Source organism: Mytilus trossulus, chromosome 12 (assembly GCF_036588685.1).
Source record: "Mytilus trossulus isolate FHL-02 chromosome 12, PNRI_Mtr1.1.1.hap1, whole genome shotgun sequence".
NCBI lineage: Eukaryota > Metazoa > Mollusca > Bivalvia > Mytilida > Mytilidae > Mytilus > Mytilus trossulus.
Genome location: NC_086384.1, coordinates 3,328,028 through 3,354,268, shown reverse-complemented (window position 1 = coordinate 3,354,268; position 26,241 = coordinate 3,328,028). Strand labels below are relative to the sequence as shown.

The 26,241-nt window shown below is 32.4% G+C and overlaps 2 protein-coding genes across 2 annotated transcripts; both read right to left on the bottom strand.

Annotated features, from left to right (window-relative positions):
* Nucleotides 1-465: 465 nt before the first annotated feature.
* On the bottom strand, nucleotides 466-6,626 carry LOC134693567 (uncharacterized). The gene is made up of 5 exons (XM_063554405.1): nucleotides 6,563-6,626; nucleotides 5,715-5,769; nucleotides 4,288-4,342; nucleotides 2,160-2,301; nucleotides 466-1,006 (listed from the first exon to the last, which is right to left on the bottom strand). The coding sequence occupies exons 1-5, from the start codon at nucleotides 6,624-6,626 to the stop codon at nucleotides 501-503; spliced, it is 822 nt and encodes a 273-aa protein (XP_063410475.1). The 3' UTR covers nucleotides 466-500.
* An 18,482-nt stretch (nucleotides 6,627-25,108) lies between these two features.
* On the bottom strand, nucleotides 25,109-25,993 carry LOC134693566 (mucin-4-like). The gene has a single exon (XM_063554404.1). The coding sequence runs from the start codon at nucleotides 25,991-25,993 to the stop codon at nucleotides 25,109-25,111; it is 885 nt and encodes a 294-aa protein (XP_063410474.1).
* Nucleotides 25,994-26,241: the final 248 nt, after the last annotated feature.

Genomic DNA, 26,241 nt, shown 5'->3' with positions numbered 1-26,241 from the left:
TATAATCATGTTACCTTTGATAACTATTTACACTTATACAGTGCTAAGAACATTTATAAAATGATAATGCAGAGCACTGTTTCATTCGAATATAGTTTGCCTTTGGTGTATGTTAGCATTAGTTAGCCGTTACCGTGCTTATAAATTGTATTCGCGTTAAAGCAGACACTATTTGTTTAGCATAGAAAATCCATGAACGTAAATAACCGTTTTAGTATATCAACATATGTATGCACCTTTTATAACAGATCGGATATGTAAATAGATAGATTTACTGAGATCACTACTGATTCGCCAACATATGTGTCCCTGTAGAATACATCCCATTTAAAAACAAAATTAGTTCAGTTATAAATTAAGACCAATCAAGACAAACTTTCAAGCAGATGACATTTTATACTTAATGGGCATATTCCAAAACCCAACATAATAATTTGTAAGATAAGATATGTTTTTGGTCGAAAAAATAAGACAAACCAAAAGCAACAAAATTCATTACTTTAAAGTTGTAATGAAGAACGTCTTTTGAACTTTCCTACAAAGCCTAGTATGTCAAAGAAAACAATTAAAACTGCTTTAAAACAGATGACGACGACTCCAACATATCCTATGGCTGTTGCCGAATCACGATCATCTGGAGCTGATGTCTTGGAACGACGCAACCGCGATGTATTGTATTTGTTTACACTCATTATTTTTTTCATTAAGTCTAATTCTGGCTTCAATAATTCTCTTAATTGATCAAGAGTAAGATTCATTCCACGTACGAAATCCCATTTGCCTGTTCCAACCTTAGAGCAGGGACATAGGTGGCATTCAAGTGGACTGATTAGTTGAACAGAAGTGACCTCTGGCTTTTTCAATAATGTAGTTACTGTCCAATTGGTGGACAGCGCTGAAGTTTGCATTGTTGGTTCAGTTGTTACTGTAGATTTCTCAGGTGTTGTCAATTCTGTAGAAGATGTTACCACTGAAGTAATAATTTCTGTGTTTGTTGTTTGGGTTACTATCAAAATATAAGACAATAACAATCAAAACCATGGAGTTAACAAAGACTCATTTAACATAAGTACAGTTACATAAACAGTTATAAATAAGAAATAAGAAACAACGCGAACTCCACTAAAAAACGGGAGTGAAATCAGGTGCTCCGGGAATTATTCGAAATTTTAATAACTAAATAATTTTGTATATTTTCCTTTTTTTTAACTGAAATATATATTCAAAAACATATCTTTTGACAAGTTTCTATATCTTTGGTCGCTCACTTATTCATGTGAGACCTTACAATGTAAATATTCATGTACTATCTGAATTATAAAAGGAAACAAAATGAGGCGAGAAGTGGAATTCCCACTAATACGAAATTATCTACACCCATCCAATACTTTCCCATGTATTCTTTCATTTTACTTGTTAGATAATAATTTCAAGAGTACAAAAAAAAAAGACCAAGCCAAAATAAAACATATAAACATGACGGCATGTACCGAGTTATACCAATAACAGTCCAAACAATAAAGGTTTACAGTTTTTAAAGACAATTTACAGAATACTGTAACACTTAATTTAGATGATAAATAACATCAGTACCTTACATCCATACTTAAAAAGTAAAATCACAAAAAAACCGAACTCAGAGGAAAATCAATTTCGAAAGTCCATAATCACATGGCAAAATCAAAAAACAAAACGCATCCAAAACGAATGGACAAGAACTGTCATATTCCTGACTTGGTACAGGCATTTTCAAATGTAGAGACCATAAGTATCATCATTTATTAAGTTTTTTTTATCGGTTAACTGTTTTTTAAAAGACGATACTTCTATTGACATAAATTTAAGTTTCATTACAAAAAGTGACAATATCACAAAACTTGATTAATAATGCAAAAAATTCAATCTTAAAAGCTCCATGTTTTCATGGTAGTACTAAACTACTGACACATGATTGTATTGCACTAAAAACATTGTAATAACATATTAAACGATACCAATTTCCCTGCACCAGATGCGCATTTATTTGAAAATATTACCAAAAGTTGTTAATTCCTTTGTCAAATGTGGAGAGTTGGCAATCTCACCACATCCTCTTTTTTATATTTAATTTAATTCTCTATTGCTATTATTTAACAGCAAGTACATGAGAAACAACTTACATTCATAAACAGAATTACGCCATTTTCCACCACATATTTGTGACGAATTCCCTAGACATTCTTTATTACATTCACTATCATCTGTCTCATTGTAAACACCTGAATTTTCCAAAACATTGCCACAATAACACTCGGAAGAATACTGTAAAATAATGAATTATTTGAAAAGTTACGAAATATGATATTCATGCTTATAATACCATTGAAATTGTGACACAGAAGGTGCTGAATGTAAGCGATTATATGTAAAAAAAGAATATACGAAATAAGAATACTGATAGCCGACATCTGTTGAAGGCCGTACGGTGACCTATAATTGTTAATGCTTGTGTCATTTTGGTCTTTTGTGGATAGTTGTCTCATTGGCAATCATACCATATCTTCTTTTTTATATATTAACCACTGAAAAAACATGCAAATTCACTTTAAAAACATACATATCATTTGATAACGTGTAACCGACAGGAACAAGGTGTACTGGAACACAAAATAACAAACTAAGCACTTTGATGCTGTTCCTTCATCGCAATTAGCGCATCAGACATGTTGATAGTGTTTTCATATGGAATTCATAAAGAAACTCAATATATACCCTCAAGACACTTACCAAAGAGGAAATCATACGTCTGTTCTATGTTCCTTTAGAATTTCAACCAAAGAAGAAGAATTGGATCTTCCATCACTGTATTGGATATCTAAACTACCTAAGTGTCCTTACAAACAACAAGTGCCAAATGCTTACCTTACCAGAGCACCTGAGTTTTCAAGTGGTGTTCGTGTTGCTTATTCTTTTTTTAGTTTTCTATGTTTTTCTTGTGTACTCTTATTGACTGTTTGTCGTTTCCATTTTAAGTCATGGATTATTTTCAATTGATGAGTATAACTGTTCCTCTGGTATCTTTCGCACATCTGTTCAATTCCTGATGGTATCACGAACTCAGTCGCGAGGACTTTGATACTGACATGAAAATACGGATATTGTATTCTAATAATGTGATGATGCAAAATTAGCAATATTCTAAGTACAAGTAATACACTCACTCATGGACACATCACTAAAAAGACATTAATTGTCGAATTAGGCATCTGATGCACAAAAAGGTATCGTAGTTATTATTTCATTTATACGTCTGTTGGATATTTAAGGTCAAATGTATCGATTTTTTTTATAATTTTTCGGACTTTACCTTTTGAGTTAACATAGGAGTTCGGTATTACATATGGGAGTAAGACCACATTTGGATAATATTTATATAATAATGGTAAGTTCTAAGTGTCTCAAATTTTCAATTTATCAAATTGTCTCCTAATTGTATTTTCTTTGCATAATTATCTACTTCCAGGCGGAGCTTATGGTTATCATAAAGTAGGTGTTGTTTTATGAAATGTGCTAATATTATAAATAAAACAGTTTTTCTTTCGTGTGTTTTGTTCTGCTTTGTTTGTTTGCTCAATCAACATACCTGTAACCTCAAGTACCTATTACCCATACACAGCTGTACACCCAACTCAATCAACATACCTGTAACCCCAAGTGTCTATTACCCTTACACAGCTGAGCACACAACTCAACATACCTGTAAACCCCAGTATCTATTACCCATACACAGCTGTACACACACATCAACATACCTGCAACCCCAAGTATATATTACCCATACACAGCTGTACACACATATCAACATAACTGTAACCCCAAGTATCTATTACTAATACACAGCTGTACACAAAACTCAATCAACATAACTGTAACCCCAAGTATATATTACCCATACACAGCTGTACACACATATCAACATACCTGTAACCCAAGTATCTATTACCCATACACAGCTGTACACACATATCAACATACCTGTAACCCCAAGTATCTATTACCCATACACAGCTGTACACACATATCAACATACCTGTAACCCCAAGTATCTATTACCCATACACAGCTGAACACACATATCAACATCCTTGTAACCCCAAGTATCTATTACCCTTACAGGTGTACACACATATCAACATATCTGTAACCTCCAGTATCTATTACCCATACACAGCTGTACACACATATCAACATACCTGAAACCCCATGTATCTATTACCCTTACACAGCTGTACACACATATCAACATACCTGTAACCCCCAGTATCTATTACCCATACACAGCTGTACACACATATCAACATACCTGTAACACCAAGTATATATTACCCATACACAGCTGTACACACATATCAACATACCTGTAACCCCAAGTTTATATCACCCATACACAGCTGTACACACATACCAACAGACCTGTAATCCCAAGTATCTATTACCCATACACAGCTGTACACACATATCAACATACCTGTAATCCCAAGTATCTATTACCCATACACAGCTGTACACACATATCAACATACCTGTAAACCCAAGTATCTATTACCCATACACAGCTGTACACACATATCAACATACCTGTAACCCCAAGTATCTATTACCCATACACAGCTGTCCACACATATCAACATACCTGTAACCCCAAGTATTTATTACTAATACACAGCTGTACACACATATCAACATACCTGTAACCCCAAGTATCTATTACCCATACACAGCTGTACACACATATCAACATACCTGTAACCCCAAGTATCTATTACCCATACACAGCTGTAAACACATATCAACAAACCTGTAACCCCAAGTATCTATTACCCATACACAGCTGTACACACATATCAACATACCTGTAACCCAAAGTATCTATTACCCATACACAGCTGTACACACATATCAACATACCTGTAACCCAAAGTATCTATTACCCATACACAGCTGTACACACATATCAACATACCTGTAACCCCAAGTATCTATTACCCATACACAGCTGTACACACATATCAACATACCTGTAACCCAAAGTATCTATTACCCATACACAGCTGTACACACATATCAACATACCTGTAACCCCAAGTATCTATTACCCATACACAGCTGTACACACATATCAACATACCTGTAACCCCAAGTATCTATTACCCATACACAGCTGTACACACATATCAACATACCTGTAACCCAAAGTATCTATTACCCATACACAGCTGTACACACATATCAACATACCTGTAACCCCAAGTATCTATTACCCATACACAGCTGTACACACATATCAACATACCTGTAACCCCAAGTATATATTACCCATACACAGCTGTACACACATATCAACATACCTGTAACCCAAGTATCTATTACCCATACACAGCTGTACACACATATCAACATACCTGTAACCCCAAGTATCTATTACCCATACACAGCTGTACACACATATCAACATACCTGTAACCCCAAGTATCTATTACCCATACACAGCTGAACACACATATCAACATCCTTGTAACCCCAAGTATCTATTACCCTTACAGGTGTACACACATATCAACATATCTGTAACCTCCAGTATCTATTACCCATACACAGCTGTACACACATATCAACATACCTGTAACCCCATGTATCTATTACCCTTACACAGCTGTACACACATATCAACATACCTGTAACCCCCAGTATCTATTACCCATACACAGCTGTACACACATATCAACATACCTGTAACACCAAGTATATATTACCCATACACAGCTGTACACACATATCAACATACCTGTAACCCCAAGTTTATATCACCCATACACAGCTGTACACACATACCAACAGACCTGTAATCCCAAGTATCTATTACCCATACACAGCTGTACACACATATCAACATACCTGTAATCCCAAGTATCTATTACCCATACACAGCTGTACACACATATCAACATACCTGTAAACCCAAGTATCTATTACCCATACACAGCTGTACACACATATCAACATACCTGTAACCCCAAGTATCTATTACCCATACACAGCTGTCCACACATATCAACATACCTGTAACCCCAAGTATTTATTACTAATACACAGCTGTACACACATATCAACATACCTGTAACCCCAAGTATCTATTACCCATACACAGCTGTACACACATATCAACATACCTGTAACCCCAAGTATCTATTACCCATACACAGCTGTAAACACATATCAACAAACCTGTAACCCCAAGTATCTATTACCCATACACAGCTGTACACACATATCAACATACCTGTAACCCAAAGTATCTATTACCCATACACAGCTGTACACACATATCAACATACCTGTAACCCAAAGTATCTATTACCCATACACAGCTGTACACACATATCAACATACCTGTAACCCCAAGTATCTATTACCCATACACAGCTGTACACACATATCAACATACCTGTAACCCCAAGTATCTATTACCCATACACAGCTGTACACACATATCAACATACCTGTAACCCCAAGTATCTATTACCCATACACAGCTGTACACACATATCAACAGTCATGTTGTCATTGTCATCTGTTTTATTTAACATTCTGTCACGGTTATCAATGTAGCAACCAATGTAATGAATATCTAAAAATAAAGATCATATTGCAAAATCTTTGAGTTTGAAGGCAAACACAAATTTTGTTTTTGACCAGAAGCTTTTCAAAAATGTTTTCTGCAATCTACGATTCAAATGGTATATAACCATAAAGAGCCTTTGTCTACATCAAATTCAAAGACACCAAATGTTATAGATCCGAGGATGCTGCCTAATTAAAGAGACACTAGCTTGTTTTATTTTCAGAATAACCAAAGGAACATTGCTTATGCATCTCATTAAATACGTATGCAAATAAACTTTAATTGAACCTCTTCCTCGATATGGGTTAAGCATGAACTAGGCGTATTGAGCTTGTTCATAAAAAAGAATGACAACATTGTAAGAAAAACAAGGATAAACCATGTATTTGACGGATTAAATCTGAAACAGGTTAAATAGTTATGAAAGGTACCAGGATTATTATTTAGTACGCCATACGCGCGTTTGGTCTACATAAGACTCAACAGTGACGCTTATATCAAAATATTTAAAAAGCCAAACAAGTACAAAGTTGAAAAGCATTGAGGACTTAAAAATTCAAAACAGTTGTGCCAAATACGGCTAAGGTAATCCATGCCTGAATTTTTAACATATTTTTTAACATACAGTATGAAATCAAACAGACCTGGTAAAATTAAGTTACACGAGTTCGTTATCTATCTATATTTATGTTTATGTATATATACCGGGTTATATAGCGTTGACAGTGTTCCGAAGGACATACCGATGGTTAACAAAAATACGCACGAAATGCTGATACAAAATTTTGATTTTATTCATCGTAACGTATTTATTAAAGACTTTTATTTATTTACATACGCTTTTTTTTAGTATGTAATAAGTTTGATATGAGAATGTGAGTTAAATCAGTGAACATTAATGTGTATAAAGTGTAAAAAAAAAAGAAAAATACATTTTGACGATTCCTCAAAATCTAATCATATAAGATAACGTTAACGGAAGAACATGGATACTTTTTGGAGGGAAATTCGACTTTTATAGACTGTAATGATTGCTAAAATTAAGTCCATGTTCCGATAGGTTAACAGTAGACTTTTTCGGAAATTATGTGGTCCTTTTAAATTTTGGTCTCTTCATTTTGAATAAAAGGGTGATGATGATACAATTTTTAACGATCTATATTGTATAGCTTTATAACCGTTGTATGGTCGGTATCAAAGTGTACAACTTTCAAAGTGTGGGAAAAGACAGACAGAAGAACATAAAATACCGAATGAACTCTAGACGGAAAGTAACTAATCAAATGGCAAAATCAAAAGTTCCAACACATCAACCTGTTGATTACATCTGTCATATTCTTAACCTTTATAGCTAGCTTAACTTCTCACTTGTATGACAATCGCATGAAATTGCATTATATTGACAACAATATGTGAAAAATCAGACATATATCATAGCTAAAAATGTAAAAAAAAGAGTGGCACAGCAGTCAACGGTGTGTTACATTCCAAATGGTTATAAAACAATAAAAGGAAAGTGGAAAGGCACATATACAAAGCACATTAGCAAAAACTGTTGACAAGAATTCAAAATTTACTGTTGCATAATAACACAATATATAAGTACCAAGCCACGTCAAATGGATATTACCAAACATATACTTAACAGAAATAATTCATCAAAACTAATGAAGGAATACGATTGCCAATTCTCAATATGATAAATAACGTCAGTACTTGAATCCATACTTCAAGACAAAAATACTGTACTCTGAGGAAAATGCAAAACGGAATGTCCCTAATCAAATTGTATAATCGAAAGCTCAAACACATTAAACGAATGGATAACAAATGTTATATTCCTGACCTTGTAAAAGCATTTTTGGAATGTTCGAAATGGTATATTGAACTTAGTTTTATCACGCTGAACCTCTCATTTTCATGGCAGTCGCATCAAATTCCATTATATTTACAACGATGAACTTTTTTTTTTTTAGAAAAAAGGACGAAACGTTATTTGACACACCTCTGTTTCATCAACTTGAAAGAATTAACACCAGCACAAACTCATACCCAATTTAATATTATAGTTTTGTCATTTCAAAATGTACCTGTAATGGGAAAACATCAGAAAAAAAATTCTTATGTTTTTTGCGTTGATACATTTGTGTTATGCAAATTTTATAATTCTATTGTGGTTTTAGTGCACTGTCGTTAATTAATGGAAGGTGTATATTGTTTTTCTGTGGTTTATATGTTGTAACGTACTTTGATATTATTCATTTATGTATTTCTCCTGTCGTGAGTGTTGTTGCGTTCATTTGGACTATATTCATGTCACGTAATGCTGTCACTTTAAAGGTTCAAACTGTATGTGTTACAAACGGGAGGTTTGGCTAGACATTAAACCAGGTTCAACTTAGTTTTAGTTATTAAAAAATGTTCTATTTGAGGTCACAAATATGGCAGTTGTTATCTTTTTTTCTACAGAATAAAACATGTAGTGTCATTAGCGCAGAGGCCTCTTTTGTCGAGTGCTCTAAATGGTATGAGTACACCATCACAAGTCTATCAACATTGAGGCTGTGATTCTAATCCTTCACGTGACAGGCGGGCCGGACTTAAATCTTTGATGAATATCATATTTTTCTAACAAAAGTCAGTAGCCCTCTATGTGCTCTCTAGCTCCCTCCACCAATAGCAACATATTGCCACAAATAAGCCCCAAAAGGGCATTAAGTGGCGTCAAATACCGATAAATGCAATCGATCCATCGTAAGTCCAAGTTCCTTTGGTAAAATAGAGTAATCAAAGAATAGATAATACTTTTCGACCATATTTTAAGTGTCACGGTACTTTTCTTTCCCAAATTCATGTATTTGATTCTAATGTTATACTTGTTATTCTCATCGCATTTTGTCTAATGCTTAGTCTGTGTCTGTGTGTGTTAGATTTTAATGTTGTGTCGTTGTTCTCCTCTTATATTAAATGCGTTTCACTCAGTTTTAGTTTGTTACCACAATTTTGTCTTTTTCCATAAATTTACGAGTTTTGAACAGCGGTATACTACTATTGCCTTTATTTCAGACGGTCTCTGGAACAAAGGTAGACAGAAAACCATAAAGGATACACTAATGATCACAAAGTAAAATCACAAAAATACTTAACTGAGAGGAAAATCAAATTGGAAAGTCCCCAATCACATGGCAAAATCGAATGACAAAACACATAAAAACGAATGGCCAAGAACTGTCATATTTCTGACTTGGTTCAGACATTTTCAAATGTAGAAAATGGTGGATTGAACATTATTTTTTTTAGCGCTTAACCCCTCACTTGTACGACAGTCTCATCAAATTTTAAAATATTGATAATGATGCGTGAACAAAACAAACAGACACAATAAATACAAATGTCACAAATAAAGGTATTCTACTACTTACTAGACTTACCAAGCGAATGACTTAACTGTACAGTGTGAAATATCCAATTCAGAAAGTTATACAAGATTTTCAAATGTAGATCTTGAACAACAATCATGGTATAGAATGACAAATTTGTATTTACAATGAATAGCTCTTCGGTACTTCACTTCATTTGTTAGCCTGCTGAAAAGTTGAAAGGATTCTACAGAAATTTGTTTTCATGCGAAGAAAGCATGCATGTATACAGCTTTGATAATTGTAAACGCATATACATGTATAATTAATATATATTGACAGAAAGTAGAAAAACAAATTCAACAGTTCAGAAATCTTTTATAAATAATGATCATGAATGGAAACACTGTTTGTTAAATGAGTCTAGGTATTTTTGATATTCAATAAATGATTTACATTTCCATTCGCCTGACTGTAAAACTTTAATTGAATGAAAAGACAATATTTATATTTTATGGGGCAAACATAATCGCATTATGTTATTATTTACCGGGATCGATATTAGGTTACAATTCGATAATTATTATTTGTTGTGAAATTTTGTTTGAGCGATTTTCGTTTGACCGTTATAGTTTTTGTATGAAGTACACCCGTCCGTCAATTTTGTATCGATCTCGGCTCTTAATAATGTAACTCGAATAACATTTATAATCATTTTATGTTTAAACATAAAAATAAACTCAGCAACTACTTACAACACGGAACTTTACATGTGTTAATCGGATTTTGTCTAATGCTCAGTCTGTCTCTACTTGTGTTCCATTTTAATGTTGTGTTGTTGTTCCCTCTTATATTTAATGCATTTTCCTCTGTTTTAGTTTGTTACCCCGAGTATGTTATTTGTCTATCGATTCACGAATTTTGCACAGCGTAATACTACTGTTGTCTTTATTTAATCTTATCATCAGTCGAAATGCAAATCTAAAAAACAAACATTCAACAACTAAAAACTCAAGTAAGTCGAAAACAGAAAAAAGTACAAATATTTTTAAATGTCCAAATGTTCATTATAGACCGTCCAATTATTCAAAATATTCCAATTTCTTTTATTGATAGTTTAAAAAACAATTTCGCATTAACTATAGTGTTTTACATGGGTTATTTATTTTTGTTTACTCAATTTTACTAAATTCACTTTGAATAAAGATTGATCGACTGATTGACAGGTGTTAGACGCAATTGTCGTTATTTTCGTGCTATCTTGTTGTTATCATTTGTTATTGGTGGACGAAGCAAGAGCGGCACTATGCGGTATGGGCTTTTCTCATTGTTAAAGGCTTTACGATGACATATATATTTCAATTGCTGTGTTATTTTTGTCTCTTAAGAAGAGTTGTCTCATTGGCAATCATACCACTTATTTTTTTTTATGTTTTTTTTAGATTTATATCTGATAATGCTACTTAAAACGCAATTTGACACAACAATTGAAAAATCAATCAGGTCAAATTAATACATAGAAGTAGTTTTGATAAAAAGTTGTTAATGATACCAGGCTTATAATTCAATACGATAGACACGCGTTTCGTCTACAAAAGACTCATCAGTGACGCTGACATCCAAATAAGTATGAAGACAAAAATTACAAAGTTGAAGAACATATAATTGATATTCATTTCAAAACCGAAGTGCTGACTACTGGGCTGGTAAAACGTTGAAATGATAATTCATTTTAGACACATCAAATTGTGGATAACGAATAAACGACCACTTCATCATACTTTTGTTGTGTTGGTACGTATTTTCATCCTATTTGCGAGTAACGTTAACATTCTATTACGATTTCAAGACTTACAGACATAACAAAACATTGAAAATTATTGAAAAAAGAGGAACGAAAGATCCCAGAGGAACAGTCAAACTCATAAAATAAAAGGCATTAAAAACGCAATGGCGTAAAATAAAAAACAAACAGACAAATAATAGTTCATAAGACAAAACATGGAAAAATGAAGACTAAGCAACCCGAACCCCATCAAGGACTATATTTTATCTTATTATTTTAAGTTTAGATAAAAAAAATTGCAAATGTTGCTATGTATACTCCAAGATTGGAGAATTAGAGCTGCTTTGCTCAGATCAATTAATAAAGAAAAATAATATTATATAAAAGGTAAGAGATATTATTTCAACACAAGATTTTTGAGTGGACCGTTTGGTGCAACAAAACCATACTTACATAAGTAAACGGGTGCACAGTTGGATGTGGACTTGAGACTAAGGCAGGATTATAAACTTTATCTTGAATTTCAGAAGGATTTCTATTTGAAGTTAACATTTATAATATTCCGACCGACATTCATATGATCATAACAGTAGTTTTATACTAGTTATAGGCATTTCAAGTCAGAGGATTCCGAAATTCAAAACATGACAAGCGATCTTCCTTAAACTAACAATTTCGAAGAATAGGCTTATTAAATAAATTAATCAGAAGTTGGGGACCATACAGTAAATGCTTCCTACCATTAAATTATCACTCTGGTTGATAATTTTCTCATTGGCAACCAAAACATATTTCTTCATGTTTATAAAATCTTTATTTTTAATTCAAAATGTTGTGAAATCGGAAATATATTTTTTCCTATAAGTAAACTTCAATATAAAACTTGTAATACTAAAAAATAAAACACGAGTGTCATCTTTATCTGTGTTGAGTAGGTAAAGTTTTCATATTAAATCGTGACAGGAATTGCAAACAGTTCTCCTCGACTATCAATAATTCTTTCCCTATGAACTCTGAACTCTGATATTCTGTTATTATGTCTCAAGTTGAAATGTGATTTTTTTTTTATATAAACCTAATTTTCAAATTCAAAAATAAATTTGGAAAAAAATCGATTTCTATCTTGCTGTGTTTCCCATGAAACAATATTTTCTAATGATTAACTAAAACTTATTTGCAACTTTTTTATCAATTTCTTCAAAATATTTCATTACATTTGTTGCACATATGGAGATTAAAATTTAATTTCCTGCCAAAGAATAACATTGTTTTATATAAGGTATAAGTTGTGACTTACTCTTATGTTTGATATCCACTAAAAGCTAACGTCAATAAATTTGAAGCTTAATAAACACGGCCTTGTCAATACATACACATGTTGGTAAGAATATGAATTTGAAAATAAAATGTTTCTAGTTCGGATAAAACATCAATTTTGATACAACATTTTTTTAACACCATGAATATATTTACAAAAATCTCATATATATATATATATATTGTGTATTATGCATGTTGTTAGAAATGCATTTTGTCAATGTCATTTAGTAAATTATTTTTTTTGATTTACTCGTATGCTGATGAGAAGTCATAATCAAACGGAAGAATGTTGCATATGCTATTTTGCAAATTTGTTTGCCCTTAAACGCATTGTTAAAAAGGCATTTCTTATATAAGTTACACTTATACAGTGGTAAGAACAGTTATGTGCCACATGTGGAGCCGGATCTGCTTACCCTTCTTGAGCTCCTGAAATCAACCCTAGTTTTTGGTGGGGTTCGTATTGTTTATTCTTTAGTTTTCTATGTAGTGTCATGTGTAATATTGTTTGTCTTTTTTCTTTTTCAGTTTTAGCCATGGCTTTGTCAGTTTGTTTAAGATTTATGAGTTTTACTGTCCCTTTGGTATCTTTCGTCCCTCTTGTATGAAATGAAATTGCTGAGCACTGTGTTATTCGAATATATTTTGTTTATTTGACTTTGATGTATGTATATATTAGTGTGGTTACCGTGCTAATAAACTGATTTGCTTTAAAGCAGACGCAATTTGGTTACCAGATACAATCCCTCAACGTAAGTAACCGTTTTAGAATATCAACATATGTATCATTTTTTGTAACAGATCGGATATGTAAAAAAGGTAGAATTATAGATTTCATCACTGGTTCGGGAAAGTATGTGTCCTCGTTGACAATTTTTTTTCTAAATTAGTTCAGTTTAAAAGACCAATCAAGACAAACTATTATGGTCATGCAGATGTTATTGTATACTTAATGTGCACATTTCAAAACGCATTCAAGATAAAAATTTATATAATAACATGTCTTTGATCGAAAACAATAGAAAAACAAAAGCAACAATGATCATTTCTTTAAAGCTGTAATGAAGAACGTCTTTTGAACTTTCCTACAAAGCAGCCGAGTATGTCAAAGAAAACAACTAACACTCCTATAAAACAAATGAAGACGACTCCGACATATCCTACGGATGTCGCCGATACACGATCATCGGGAGCTGATATCTTTGAACGACGCATCCGGGTTGTATTGGATTTGTTGACACTCAGTTCTTTCTTTATTAAGTCTAAATTTTGCTTTAATATTTCTCTTAATTGATCACTAGAAAGATTCATTCCACGTAGGAAATCATATTTGTTTTTTCCAATTGTTGAACATGGACAAAGACATTTAGATGGAATGATTGGTTGAACAGAAGTAACAAGTGGAATGATTGGTTGAACAGAAGTGAATTCGTTTTTTCCGAACGTTTTAATAGTTGTCATGTCTGATGTTCTCGGTGCCGTTACTTGTAAGGAGGTCGATCTCCCGAGGATTTTCATGTCGCTAGTTGTCACTTCTGATTTACAAAGAGTTATAATGTCTGAAGTTGTTACTGTAGAATGCCTTAGTTTTGTCATCACTACATTTTTCATTGTAGATTCTCCAGGTGTTGGAATCTCTGTTGCCATGTCTGTAGTCTTCGCTGTAGATTGTACAAGTGTTGCCAAGTCTGTAGTTTTTACTGTAGATTTTCCAAGTGTTGTCATCTCTGTAGTTGTCACTGTAGATTTTCCAAGTGTTGTCTTGTCTGTAGTTTTCACTGTTGATTGTCCAAGTATTGTCATCACTGTAGACTGTATTGGTATTGTCATAAATGTAGTTTTCTCTGTAGAATGTCCAGGTGTTGTCATTTTGGTAGTTTGCAGTGTTACTGGTATGACTTTATGAAAATGTAAACAATGCAATAATGTAAAAAATAACAAACTATTCTGTACGTACTTCGTACACTCTTTGGGTGTTAGCTTAAATGAGTTTGTCCTTTTTACATTATGGTAGTTTCAGAAAAAGAACCGTGGATAAAAAAGATAAATGTCATGAAAGCAATCTTTTACAAAATCCATATTTTCATGCCATCAAAGTACTAGCGTCAAGGATTGAAATATCATCAGGGACTACAAGTCTACCTACAATGGTGTTTACCCAGCGGAAGAAATTACAAAAACTTTTTAATGCCTATTTAGTTAGGTATGTGAGTTTGTTCATCTTAACTACCAGCCTTGAAATGTTTTACTAAAGATGAATTCGTCTGTATGAGAGTATGCAATACTAATAAGCATTAAGGATTACATTATTTGTGACAACATGGTTTAAAAAATCAATTATATACCTGTATGGAATTACTTTCTTTGAAAACTATTTTGATTGAAGAATTACCCAAGACGATAAAACGTTCTAGGAAACATATTTCAAGGCATAACATGATGACTCGTGAAACTCGTTATTTCTATGATTAAAATTCAAACTTGAAGTTACTTAAAAATGTAATTCGTTTGATAGTTGTTATATGTAGTTGCTAATTGGGATTAAATAATTTTTTTATATTCCTTTTCAATGTTCAATTGTTAATAGGTTTAAGGCAGAACAATCATTCCTCCGTTTATTGGACTCAAATACAAAAAAACAATTGCCGTTGACTCAGATATACGTGAAGTATTAAATAATTCAAAACTTTGCAATACACGCAAAACAAAAAAATATTGCAAACTTGTTTAAAAATATGGTATAATGTTCAGTCTCTGATGTAATTGTTTAACTTTTATTGAATAAAATATAATCTTACGTTTATAAACAGAATTTGCAAAGACTCCACCACATATTTGCGACGTATTCCCCTTACACGGAAGTTGACACTCACTATCACTTATCTTTTGAAACACATTTCCTTTACTCAAAGAATTTTCACAAAAACACTCATTGGATGCCTGCAAAGTAATGAATAATTCAAAAGAAATAAATGTCAATGAGAAAATTACTAATTGTAAATACAAGCTGGCGGATGTTAGCGTTTTTTTTTAGAATGACAAACGCCATTAACATAAGATATGGTAGACCGTAACCGCCACTGACCAAATATATGGCTTTTGACCTAAGACAAACATATCATAGATGTGATGGGGTTTAATATTTTAAAGACGGAGACAGCATTCAATAATTCCATTATGTTGACGACAATGTGTGAGTAATTGGTAAATATGTAATATATATATATATTTATATATGATACAGCACCAAGCCAATACTTTGATTTGATTTTAATCATTATAAAAACAAGCAACAATGTTAACAGCACCGCATAACAAAAAAAACTGTGAAGGTCACTTATATTGCTGCTACTTCAATGGCAATGAGTGCACAAAACATATTCAATGAGGTTATATACGGCTTTAACTAGTCAGGTTGTAAGCAGTTTGGTACTGGTATAACCAATGTCACATATAATCTTATAAAAACTTGTTGTTAAACAAATGCGTGTGCCATGAATATGACATTTGTAATTCATTAGTTTGATATTTTTGAATTTTTGATTTTGCCATATGATGAGACTTTCCTTTTGTTATATGTTGATTTTTTTCGGAGGTATTGTAATTTTACTATTAAGAACAATTTGAAAATATTTTATTGTAAATAAATATATACATCATGCAAAGATCCGATTTCTTGACCCGCTTTAGCTATACGAAGCCGTTTCCTTTGAGAGAATCTCTTCATATGACCACAAGCATCACTGAATAGACACTTGTTATCGAAATACGTAACTAATGAAATACAATTGGTTCGGGTAATCTATTACTGCAATTCGGTCGATTAACCTGCTAACTGTCGGCATCACCGGCATATAAGGTAGTTCATTCTTACTGGCATAAAATACGGATATTTTTCTTATAATGGTTGTCAATATTTAACTGTCATAAAGATATATTAAGAATGCTATAAAACTAGGTGTAATCCAACCATTTTCTTTGTACAATTTCGGTACCAAGCCACTCGACCGGTGTGTTGATAACTTTTTTTTATTGTGTCCGTTTTTTATGGACCTCCTTTTTTTATTTACCCTGGAGTTCGGTATTATTGTGCTTCTTTTCTTCACATAATAAGACAAATTATCAACCATTTAAAAACTAAACAATTGGTTATATCCTATAGACAGAACATACAATTATATTTAAATTGTATTTGGATTTGTTTTCATTTTCATTTTTCATATTGTTAAAAGACGTATGGTCTTATATAATTATCAATATTCTTGTCTCATAAAATTGAGAATGGAAATGGGGAATGTGTCAAAGAGACAACAACCCCACCATAGAAAAAAACAACAGCAGAAGGTCATCAACATATCTTCAATGTATCGAGAAATTCCCGCACCCAGAGGCGTCCTTCAGCTGGCCCCTAAACAAATATATGCTAGGTCAGTGATAATGAACGCCATACTAATTTCCAAATTGTACACAAGAAACTAAAATTAAAATAATACAAGACTAACAAAGGCCAGAAACTCATGACATGGGACAGGCACAAAAATGCGGCGGGGTTAGACATGTTTGTGAGATGTCAACCCTCCCCCTATACCTCCAGCAAATGTAGAAAAATTAATGCATGGTTGTCTGAATAGTAATCATATCTTTATTTTTATCCACTAACCCCAATGATGGCAATTTTCCTTAGCTTAAAGAAGGATAAGTCCGATATTCAAAATCCAAGATCGAATAGGAACCAACAACCCCATGGCTATAAAAGAAAAAGACAACTAATAGATGAATACTTGTACACAAGCAACGACATAGAAAAATAAAGACTTAACAACACGAATCCCCAACAAGAACCGGTGAAGGGTAAGCAGATACTGCTCAATATTTTGTTACGACTTACTTGTAATTCCAGGTACTTGTGTTTATTACATAATTTCGTGCATAGTTCAAGTGTCATTCGATCGTCATGATGCGTATCGGCCAACGCTCTATATCCTTTATCATGGTAACAACCAAGGCGTTTCACATCTAAAAAAATCATATCACATGAATAAAATTCTAGAAGCTTAAATATACATGTAATATCCATAAAACTAAATGAATGTACCAGTACTCTTCAAGGGTCATTAATAAATTATCCGAATACAAATCTGGCTCACAAACCGAAACTGACGTAAACACTTCAACTATACAAGAAAAACAAAATCATACAGAAAAGTATTCGTTTCACCAATTTCTTTTATCTTTATAACCCGGGAATTTTGAATTTCTTACAAGAGGGTCAATTTTATCAAATTTAATGAGTTTAATTTAGAAAATTATCCATTTTCAAAATAATTGTGTGAAAACGCCAATGGCCATGACGTTTATCTAAAATCTATGAACTTACCTGTCCCTCTGGTATCTTTCGCCCCTCCTTCTGCATAAGAAAATTTCTGTACCAAGTCAAAATCTTGATTTTGCCATATGATTAGGGACTATCTGTTTTGAATTTTTCTTTAAGTTCAGTAATTTTGTGATTGCAATTTTTAACAGGTTCATAGTAGCAAACAACTTCAAGTAACCATTGTTTAAACTATCGATCGATTTTTTACATTTGAATTGTCAACTGCTGCTCAGTTTTACTCTTCTATTTTGTGTTTTTTCGTTTTTGGTATGAAAATTCGTCACAATTTTACGGAATGTATGTTTTGAATCATGTCATAAACAAGACACTGAGAGCTAAAATGATAATGACCAAAGTGATTGATACAACCCACAGCGGGATCGACTTGACACAGAGGTAAAGTTAATGAAAACAACGACTTTTTAATTTCATGCATTCCATAATACTAGCTATATTCCTGCCCATAGTGAAACAGTCTTACACGTGAATTTGTCCTCGTACAAGAAATAAGCTTGTCCTGCATAATATTTTAAGAGTTATTTGCAGAATGTTATCAACAAAGTAATGTTATTATCAAGAATATATTAATTCGAGTAAATATATATCAAGATGAAAAACTGTGCATTTTACAAAATAAACAAAATACAATGCGGGGAGTATACAAAATATTATGCGTCATTATATAAAATACAATGCGGCAGTATACAAAATAGTATGAGTCAGTATGCAACATACAATCCGGCACTCTGAGATAAATAAACTCTGCCAACAGAGATTCCTGCGTTTGTTTCAAACAGTTATGATATTATTGACGTATTTGATCATTTGTTTCTACAGTAAACTCCCAGACAGATTTTGTTAGAATCTTAGAGATAAAAAATTACATTGAACTGATATATGTTGGGAAGAAAATAATTTTGAAAATGTTGACATTAATAATTCAACTTACCAAACGAACTTATTACTTTTGTCCTATAAAGAATCCAAATAAAAGCTGCCAACGTTATTTTTTCACAGAGCAGCATATCTATTATGCTTTAAAAAACGAACTTATCTACTAAGTTTGTTATCAGAAAATTATAATATTCGTTTCATCAAAGAATACTCCATTTAATTGATTGAATGATTATATATATTTTTTTTAAATGCTGTGATTACATTCTAAAATATATTACAACTAAAATAGATAAAAATAAGACTTTTGTGTTTGCAATATACATATTTTGCAATATATATATTTAATTCTCAATTTTGAGTACTCTCAAGGATTAAGTAAAATCAAAACCCAAATCTCTTTACTAATCATAATGAAATCATACATTTATAGAAATAATGTAATAAAACAATGACTAAAGTGTAAAAGCTGAGCTATTCGTGTCTGTAATTAGGTCTTTAAATATTCCTTTTATCGGTATAAATATTGAATGCGTTATCATGTCTGTCCGATCATGTTGGCATTTCACAAGGTTATATTTTTTCATGACATCTTCACACTTTTTTTTTAAAATTCTTTGGACTCATTTTATAAATCAGATGTGTTTAGCCCTTTTTTAAATGGATTTTTATATTCACACAACTGACCAAGGTTATGCGAGGGTTTAGTGACCGATAACATGTTTAGCCCCGCCTCTTTCTTTGCCAAGTCAGAACTGTTGCTGAACCGTAAATGTTCTTGTACTTGTTTAAATTGGCCTTATAAATATTTTGATATGAGCGTCACTGATGAGTCTTGTTTAGACGAAACGCGCGCCTTGCGTACTAAATTATAATCCTGGTACTTTTTTTTTTTAAATTTATGGGCTAGGTAAATAAAGGCAACATTAGTATACCACTTTTCGAGCCAACATCTCTGTTAAGAGTTTTATTAGTTACTCGGTTTAAAATAAAGTCTTTATATATTCAGTCACACTTCTCAACCAAATCTTTGTAACTTTGAAAGAATTCGAAAGAGGTTTTAATTCATTTAAGATATTCATGCAAACATTTTCACTATTTAATACATAGATTTCGTATGTTGAACTTTTGCAACCTATGCACGTCATGAAAATGATAAGTTAACGCATATTGTTTCAACCGTCTTCTCAAGTCCTTATATGTGCAAGCTGATCACACGATCCCGCCTCGGTAAAGACCCTGTCATGTTTCTACAAAATTATTCACATATTTCAATATCAAATTGAAATTTCTGAATAACGAACTAACATTAATTTAAAAAAATGTTACGGCTGTTGTCAAACACAATCTAATATCTTTGAAATTATATTTTGATTTAAACTAGACTGTATGTGTTTTATTTTACCCTGTTGACTTCTGATACATTAATAGATAATGGAGAACAAAAATCAATACATAATTCTAACACTGCTCTAAAGTAAGTTATTGTTTCTGAAGTGATACAATTTGTATACGATTATAATAGACAAAATGCCAAAATAGTTATTTTTAAATCATGGAATATTGCCTTAATGGAGTGCAAAAGAAAATGGCACGACAAATGAAATTTTTTCCACATTCAAATTTAATATCAAAATTGATAAATTAAAACATAATTAAGTTGTAAGACAGCATTTTTCAGATGACCACAAAACATTGATCTATCACATTTCATCATCAAATGTTTTTCAGAATCATTTTGTTCTAGGAATGCAATATTGAATTAAAAGAGGCAAAGTTTACAAAAAGATACAATTAACCTGACAAAAGGAAAAAAAAGACCAAAAAGACGAATGACTTTTAGAGAAACAGAACATTAATTTAAGAAAAACAAAATAACAGAATTTAAAATCAAATTAAAAAAGGGACTATAAAAGCTGACAAAATCAAACGCTATCGATCAACAAGAGGGGAAAAAATGCGTTACTCCTGACGTGGTACCAACAGTTTGAAAACTTTATCTAAAAAAATTTAACCCCATAAATACACGGGGAGGTCAAACATGTGTTTTGGAAGGGTACGCATATTTACATATGACATCTGTCGTAATGTTCATTTCTTCATATTCAAGTTTTATTTATTATATTAAATGCAAAAAACGAGATTATAATTAGGGTAACATGCCTACATGTATAAGACATTCTAGTAACTGCACAATTCATCGCTGCATTGAGACAACGTTGATTCCTTTTATAAAGATATTCCAGAATCTGCACTATCCTTAATATAATTGGTTAATAAGAAGGAACATGTTGTGAAAGAGGTTACAAATAGTAGCTGAAATTCTGAGATTTATCATGATTTTCCTCAACGCTATGAAATGCCATGCCATGAATAAAACTATAAAAATATTATAGATCAAAACTACGGAGCAAGACATGGTATGATACGGACTGGTTTTATTATTACTATATTACTGAATTTTAAACCTGATGCTTTTTGTTAATCATGTGTTTCTTTGTCTAATATGTTCTCCTATATATTCGTATTGTAGTCCTGTAATATTATGTTGTCCTTTCAATGTTATATTTAACATGGCCATTAAAGTGCGAGGTTTGGCATGCCACAAAACCAGGTTCAACCCACCATTGTGTCCCCTTTAAAATGTCCTGTACCAAGCCAGGAAAATGGACATTGTTATATTATTGTTCGTTTCTGTATGTGTTACATGTTGACGTTGCGTGGTTTGTTTTCTCTTATTTTCGAGTGTAAATTCACATTGTAATAAGATGTGTCACGGTACTTGTCTATCCCAAATTCATGTATTTGGTTTTGATGCTATATTTGTTATTCTCGTTGGATTTTGTCTGATGCGTGGTCCGTTTCTGTGTGTGTTACATTTCAGTGTTGTGTCGTTGTTCTACTCTTATATTTAATGCGTTTCCCTCGGTTTTAGTTTGTTACCCCGATTTAGTTTTTTGTCCATGGATTTATGAGTTTTGAACAGTGGTATACTACTGTTGCCTTTATTTATATTTAAAAATAAATGTTGATGTTAAACTAAAATAGTTCATTATTCCTTCTTTTCTATGTATGTGTCTGTCTTGAGTGTTTTTGTGTTAATTAGTACTGTATTCCTGTATATTTTTACCATTGCCCTATTCTCGCGAGATTGGTCTAGCAAAAAAAACTTTTTTTAATGCCCTTTACCAAGTCAGAAAATTTTCCATAATTTTAAATAATCAGTTTATATTTATGTTGGTGTTTGTTTTTGTTTCTGTTGTTCCGGATTGCCTCTCATAGCTGTAACCAAAATTTGTTTTAATCTATCTGATTGGTGACTATTGAACAGTGATAAACTAATGTTGCCTTTACTTTTATCGAATAAAAGCATCCTTTTTTTCTTACTTTTTTTCTTAATCAAGATTGGCAGCTACAATTACAGGTATGAAACACCAACCAATGTTGTCTTGTCTTGCTAAAACAAAGTCGCCACAGATAAACGTTAGTACACGAAATATATGCTATTTTTTCATAGCCAAAGACTTAAACAACTAGTCAAAGATTATAATTACAGTAATTGACAACATACTAATCTAAATTATCAGTCTTCCTGCCAACAGTGGGTGGTTCTGTATAGCCCTTCCGTTTTGTCCTCTTATAAAATCAGACCTCTTCAAAACAGCCAATAGTTCAGCAGCTACTGTGCTGAAAATGGCATTAAAACACCATTCAATCAATCAATAATGAAATGAAGATTACTTTAAATGAGATTTTACGGAAATGACTTATAACAACATATTCTTTGAAACTGATATTATCAAGAGGTTTTTTATTGACTCCCTATTTGTTATATTTTGAGGACTTGTTTTTAAACAAACTATCTGCTTTCCCATGGTAACCAATTGTGACTCTAAACTGCCAACTTGTTCCATAATTCTTATGAGGTTTACTTCATATAGGGACTTCTTAGGAAGAAAAAAGAAGAAGAAAACAATATCCCTTAACTCAACTGTCCGCAATATGAATCACTAAATAATTCAAAATTTGGAGATTATTTTAATCGCATCTATCCATTCAAACTAGAGATAAGAAATACAACAGATAAAGTTTTATGTCTGCATGCTATCTTGACGTACATCTAGAAATTGTCAAAGGGGGCGGTTGCACTATTCAAGTTGCGCCTCATACGGAGTATATAAATCCTCATTTAAAAATTATTCCCGGGCTATCATGATTAACTTGATAGGGAGCTGTTACTCGTAAACAAACTTTTAAACCTAAATTTCCAAATGATGGAGTTGAAATCAACCTTCGTAAATTTTACGGACGCTAACCCGATTTGGTAATGTAAATACAAAATCAATTAGATAAAGGGTAATAAGTTTATATGCTAAAGTTTAGTTTGAGGAGATATGTGGTGTGTTGCATACGTTTTATAAAATCTCATCGAGCTGGTAAACTCAAAGGTCATGGCCTAGTGCACCTGTTTAAACACAAGAGACCTAGACTTTAGGATAAATTGAAAAACAAATGAAAAACAACTGTCATATATCTGACTTTGTACTTGATTTTTTTTTATGTAGAAACTAGTGGATAAAACTTTGTTTTATAGCTAGCTAATCTTCTCCACTATATGAAAGTCAATAAACCAATTTCGAGTGGTGAACTTCAACAGAAAAATTCGTCTATTGTATGCCTCCTTGTTACGTCATTTTTCAGATAGAGGGGTTAACATGTATTCCTGATCTATTAAAGTTTATTAAGTTAATTTTGTGATCGTCATTATACAGGATAAACTAGAAATATTTTTTTCTCCGTCAGTACTTAATAACAATTCACTAGTGATAAAAGTACTGATTCCAATTATAAGAATAATTCGTGCAAAACACATGTAGCGTTATTATTATTATTCCTTTGGCGACAAAACCACGTGATGCATCGCATCATTCTATCCAATCAAGTTGTTCTATTGTCGATAAGGTATTTTTTTTTTCGGTTTAATGGTATTATTTTATTTGTTTGTGTGATATTGCTTTGAAATAGTTTTCAATAATTTTGAGGTTTATTCAATGAAAACCTCATTTTAATCATGACATTCAACATCAATAGAATTTTGAGTGATTATTTCCGTACGATCATGATGGTCAGACTATTGATCTTTTTATATTGAATTTTTTTTTCTCCATTAAAAATAATTGTTTTTAGTAACCTACTCTATATTCCTGAAGAAAATTATGGCATGAACATCCTTTTCCTTTTATTTTGGATGTGTTTTTTGGCGGGAAAATCGCGTAAGACGTAAGGTGCTTGTCAATCTAAATTCATAAAGATATGATTTGCTAGACCTGTTTTGTCTTCCACAAGATTGATGACGCTGAATGGAATGTACACAGAGCTATGGAGGCCTGAAGTGGGAGTTTGTGAAGTTGTGAAATATTTTTAGTCATTCGGAAGTCGGGTTAAAAACGGTTATTAGAAAATTTGCATTTTTGAGCAATGATTTAAAATAACAATGAAAACATATCTATAAAAATGTTTTGTTTTATTTAAAAGAGAGGAAAAAAGGTATTCTACACTAATTGTGTACGCTGGTTGTAGCGTTGTGACGTCAATGCGTTGTTTACCCGTACGATAAGTTCAAGCACAAATACCGAACGAACCAACAATATGACGGATTTGAGACTACGGTAGAATACATATGTCTTTGATAAATAATTTCTTGAAATCTGTAATCATGAACGTCTTTTCAACTTGGCTTCAATGCAGCCTAGTATGTCAAAGAAAACAATTAACACGGCTATAAAACAAATAAAGACGACACCAACATATCCTACGGATGTCGCCGATCCCCGATCATCTGGAGCCGACATCTTGGAACGCTTCATCCGGGTCGTATTAGATTTGTTGACACTCAGTTCTTTCGTCATTAAGTCTAATTCTGGCTTCATTAATTTTCTTAATTGATCAAGAGAAAGATTCATTCCACGTAAGAAATCCCATTTTCTTTTGACAACACTAGAACATGGACATTGGCATTCAAGTGGAGTGGTTTGTTGAACAGAGATGACCTCGGACTTTATAAAAGTTTGTGTAGTTTTAATAGTTGCTCTCGGTTCTGTTACTTGTAAGGTTGTCACTGATAGCTGTCCAGACATTTTCATGTCAGTAGTTATCATCTGTAATTGACCAAGTGTTGCAATTTCTGTCGTGGTCACTTTAGTTGCTTCATTCTTTGATATTTGTGTGTTAGTGACTGACGACTTTCCCGGTATTGCCATGTCGGTAGTTGTCACTTTTGGTTGACCTATTGTTGTAATTTCTGTTGTTGTTACTTTAAATGGTACATGTTTGGTTATTTGTGAGGTGGTTTTTGTCGACTGTCGGGGCTTTGTCATGTCGGTAGATGTCAATTCTGATTGACCAAGTGTTGTTTGTTCTGTAGTTTTCACAGTAGAAAGCCCAGGTGTTGTCATTATAGATTTTTGTCTCGGTGATATCGCTTCTTTAGTTTTCACTGTAGAATGTCCAGGTGTTGTCATTTCTGTAGTTTTCACTGTTGAATGTCCAGATGTTGTCATCTTTGTAGTTTTCACTGTAGAATGTCCAGATGTTGTCATTTCGGTGGTTGGTACTGTTGCTGTTATAACTTTTAAAATATAAACAATCCAATATTACAAAGAATAAATGAATATGTACTTGTCTCTATTGTTTTTAAATGAATATTTCTAGTAAATTGCTTTGATTTATGTCAATTCATAGGCAAAATTCAAATAATGAAATGATGGGGTATACTTTACAAACAGAATCAGAGATATGTAAGTAAGACAGCGTTTTTGTTAATTTACCAAAAAATGATCAACTCTTT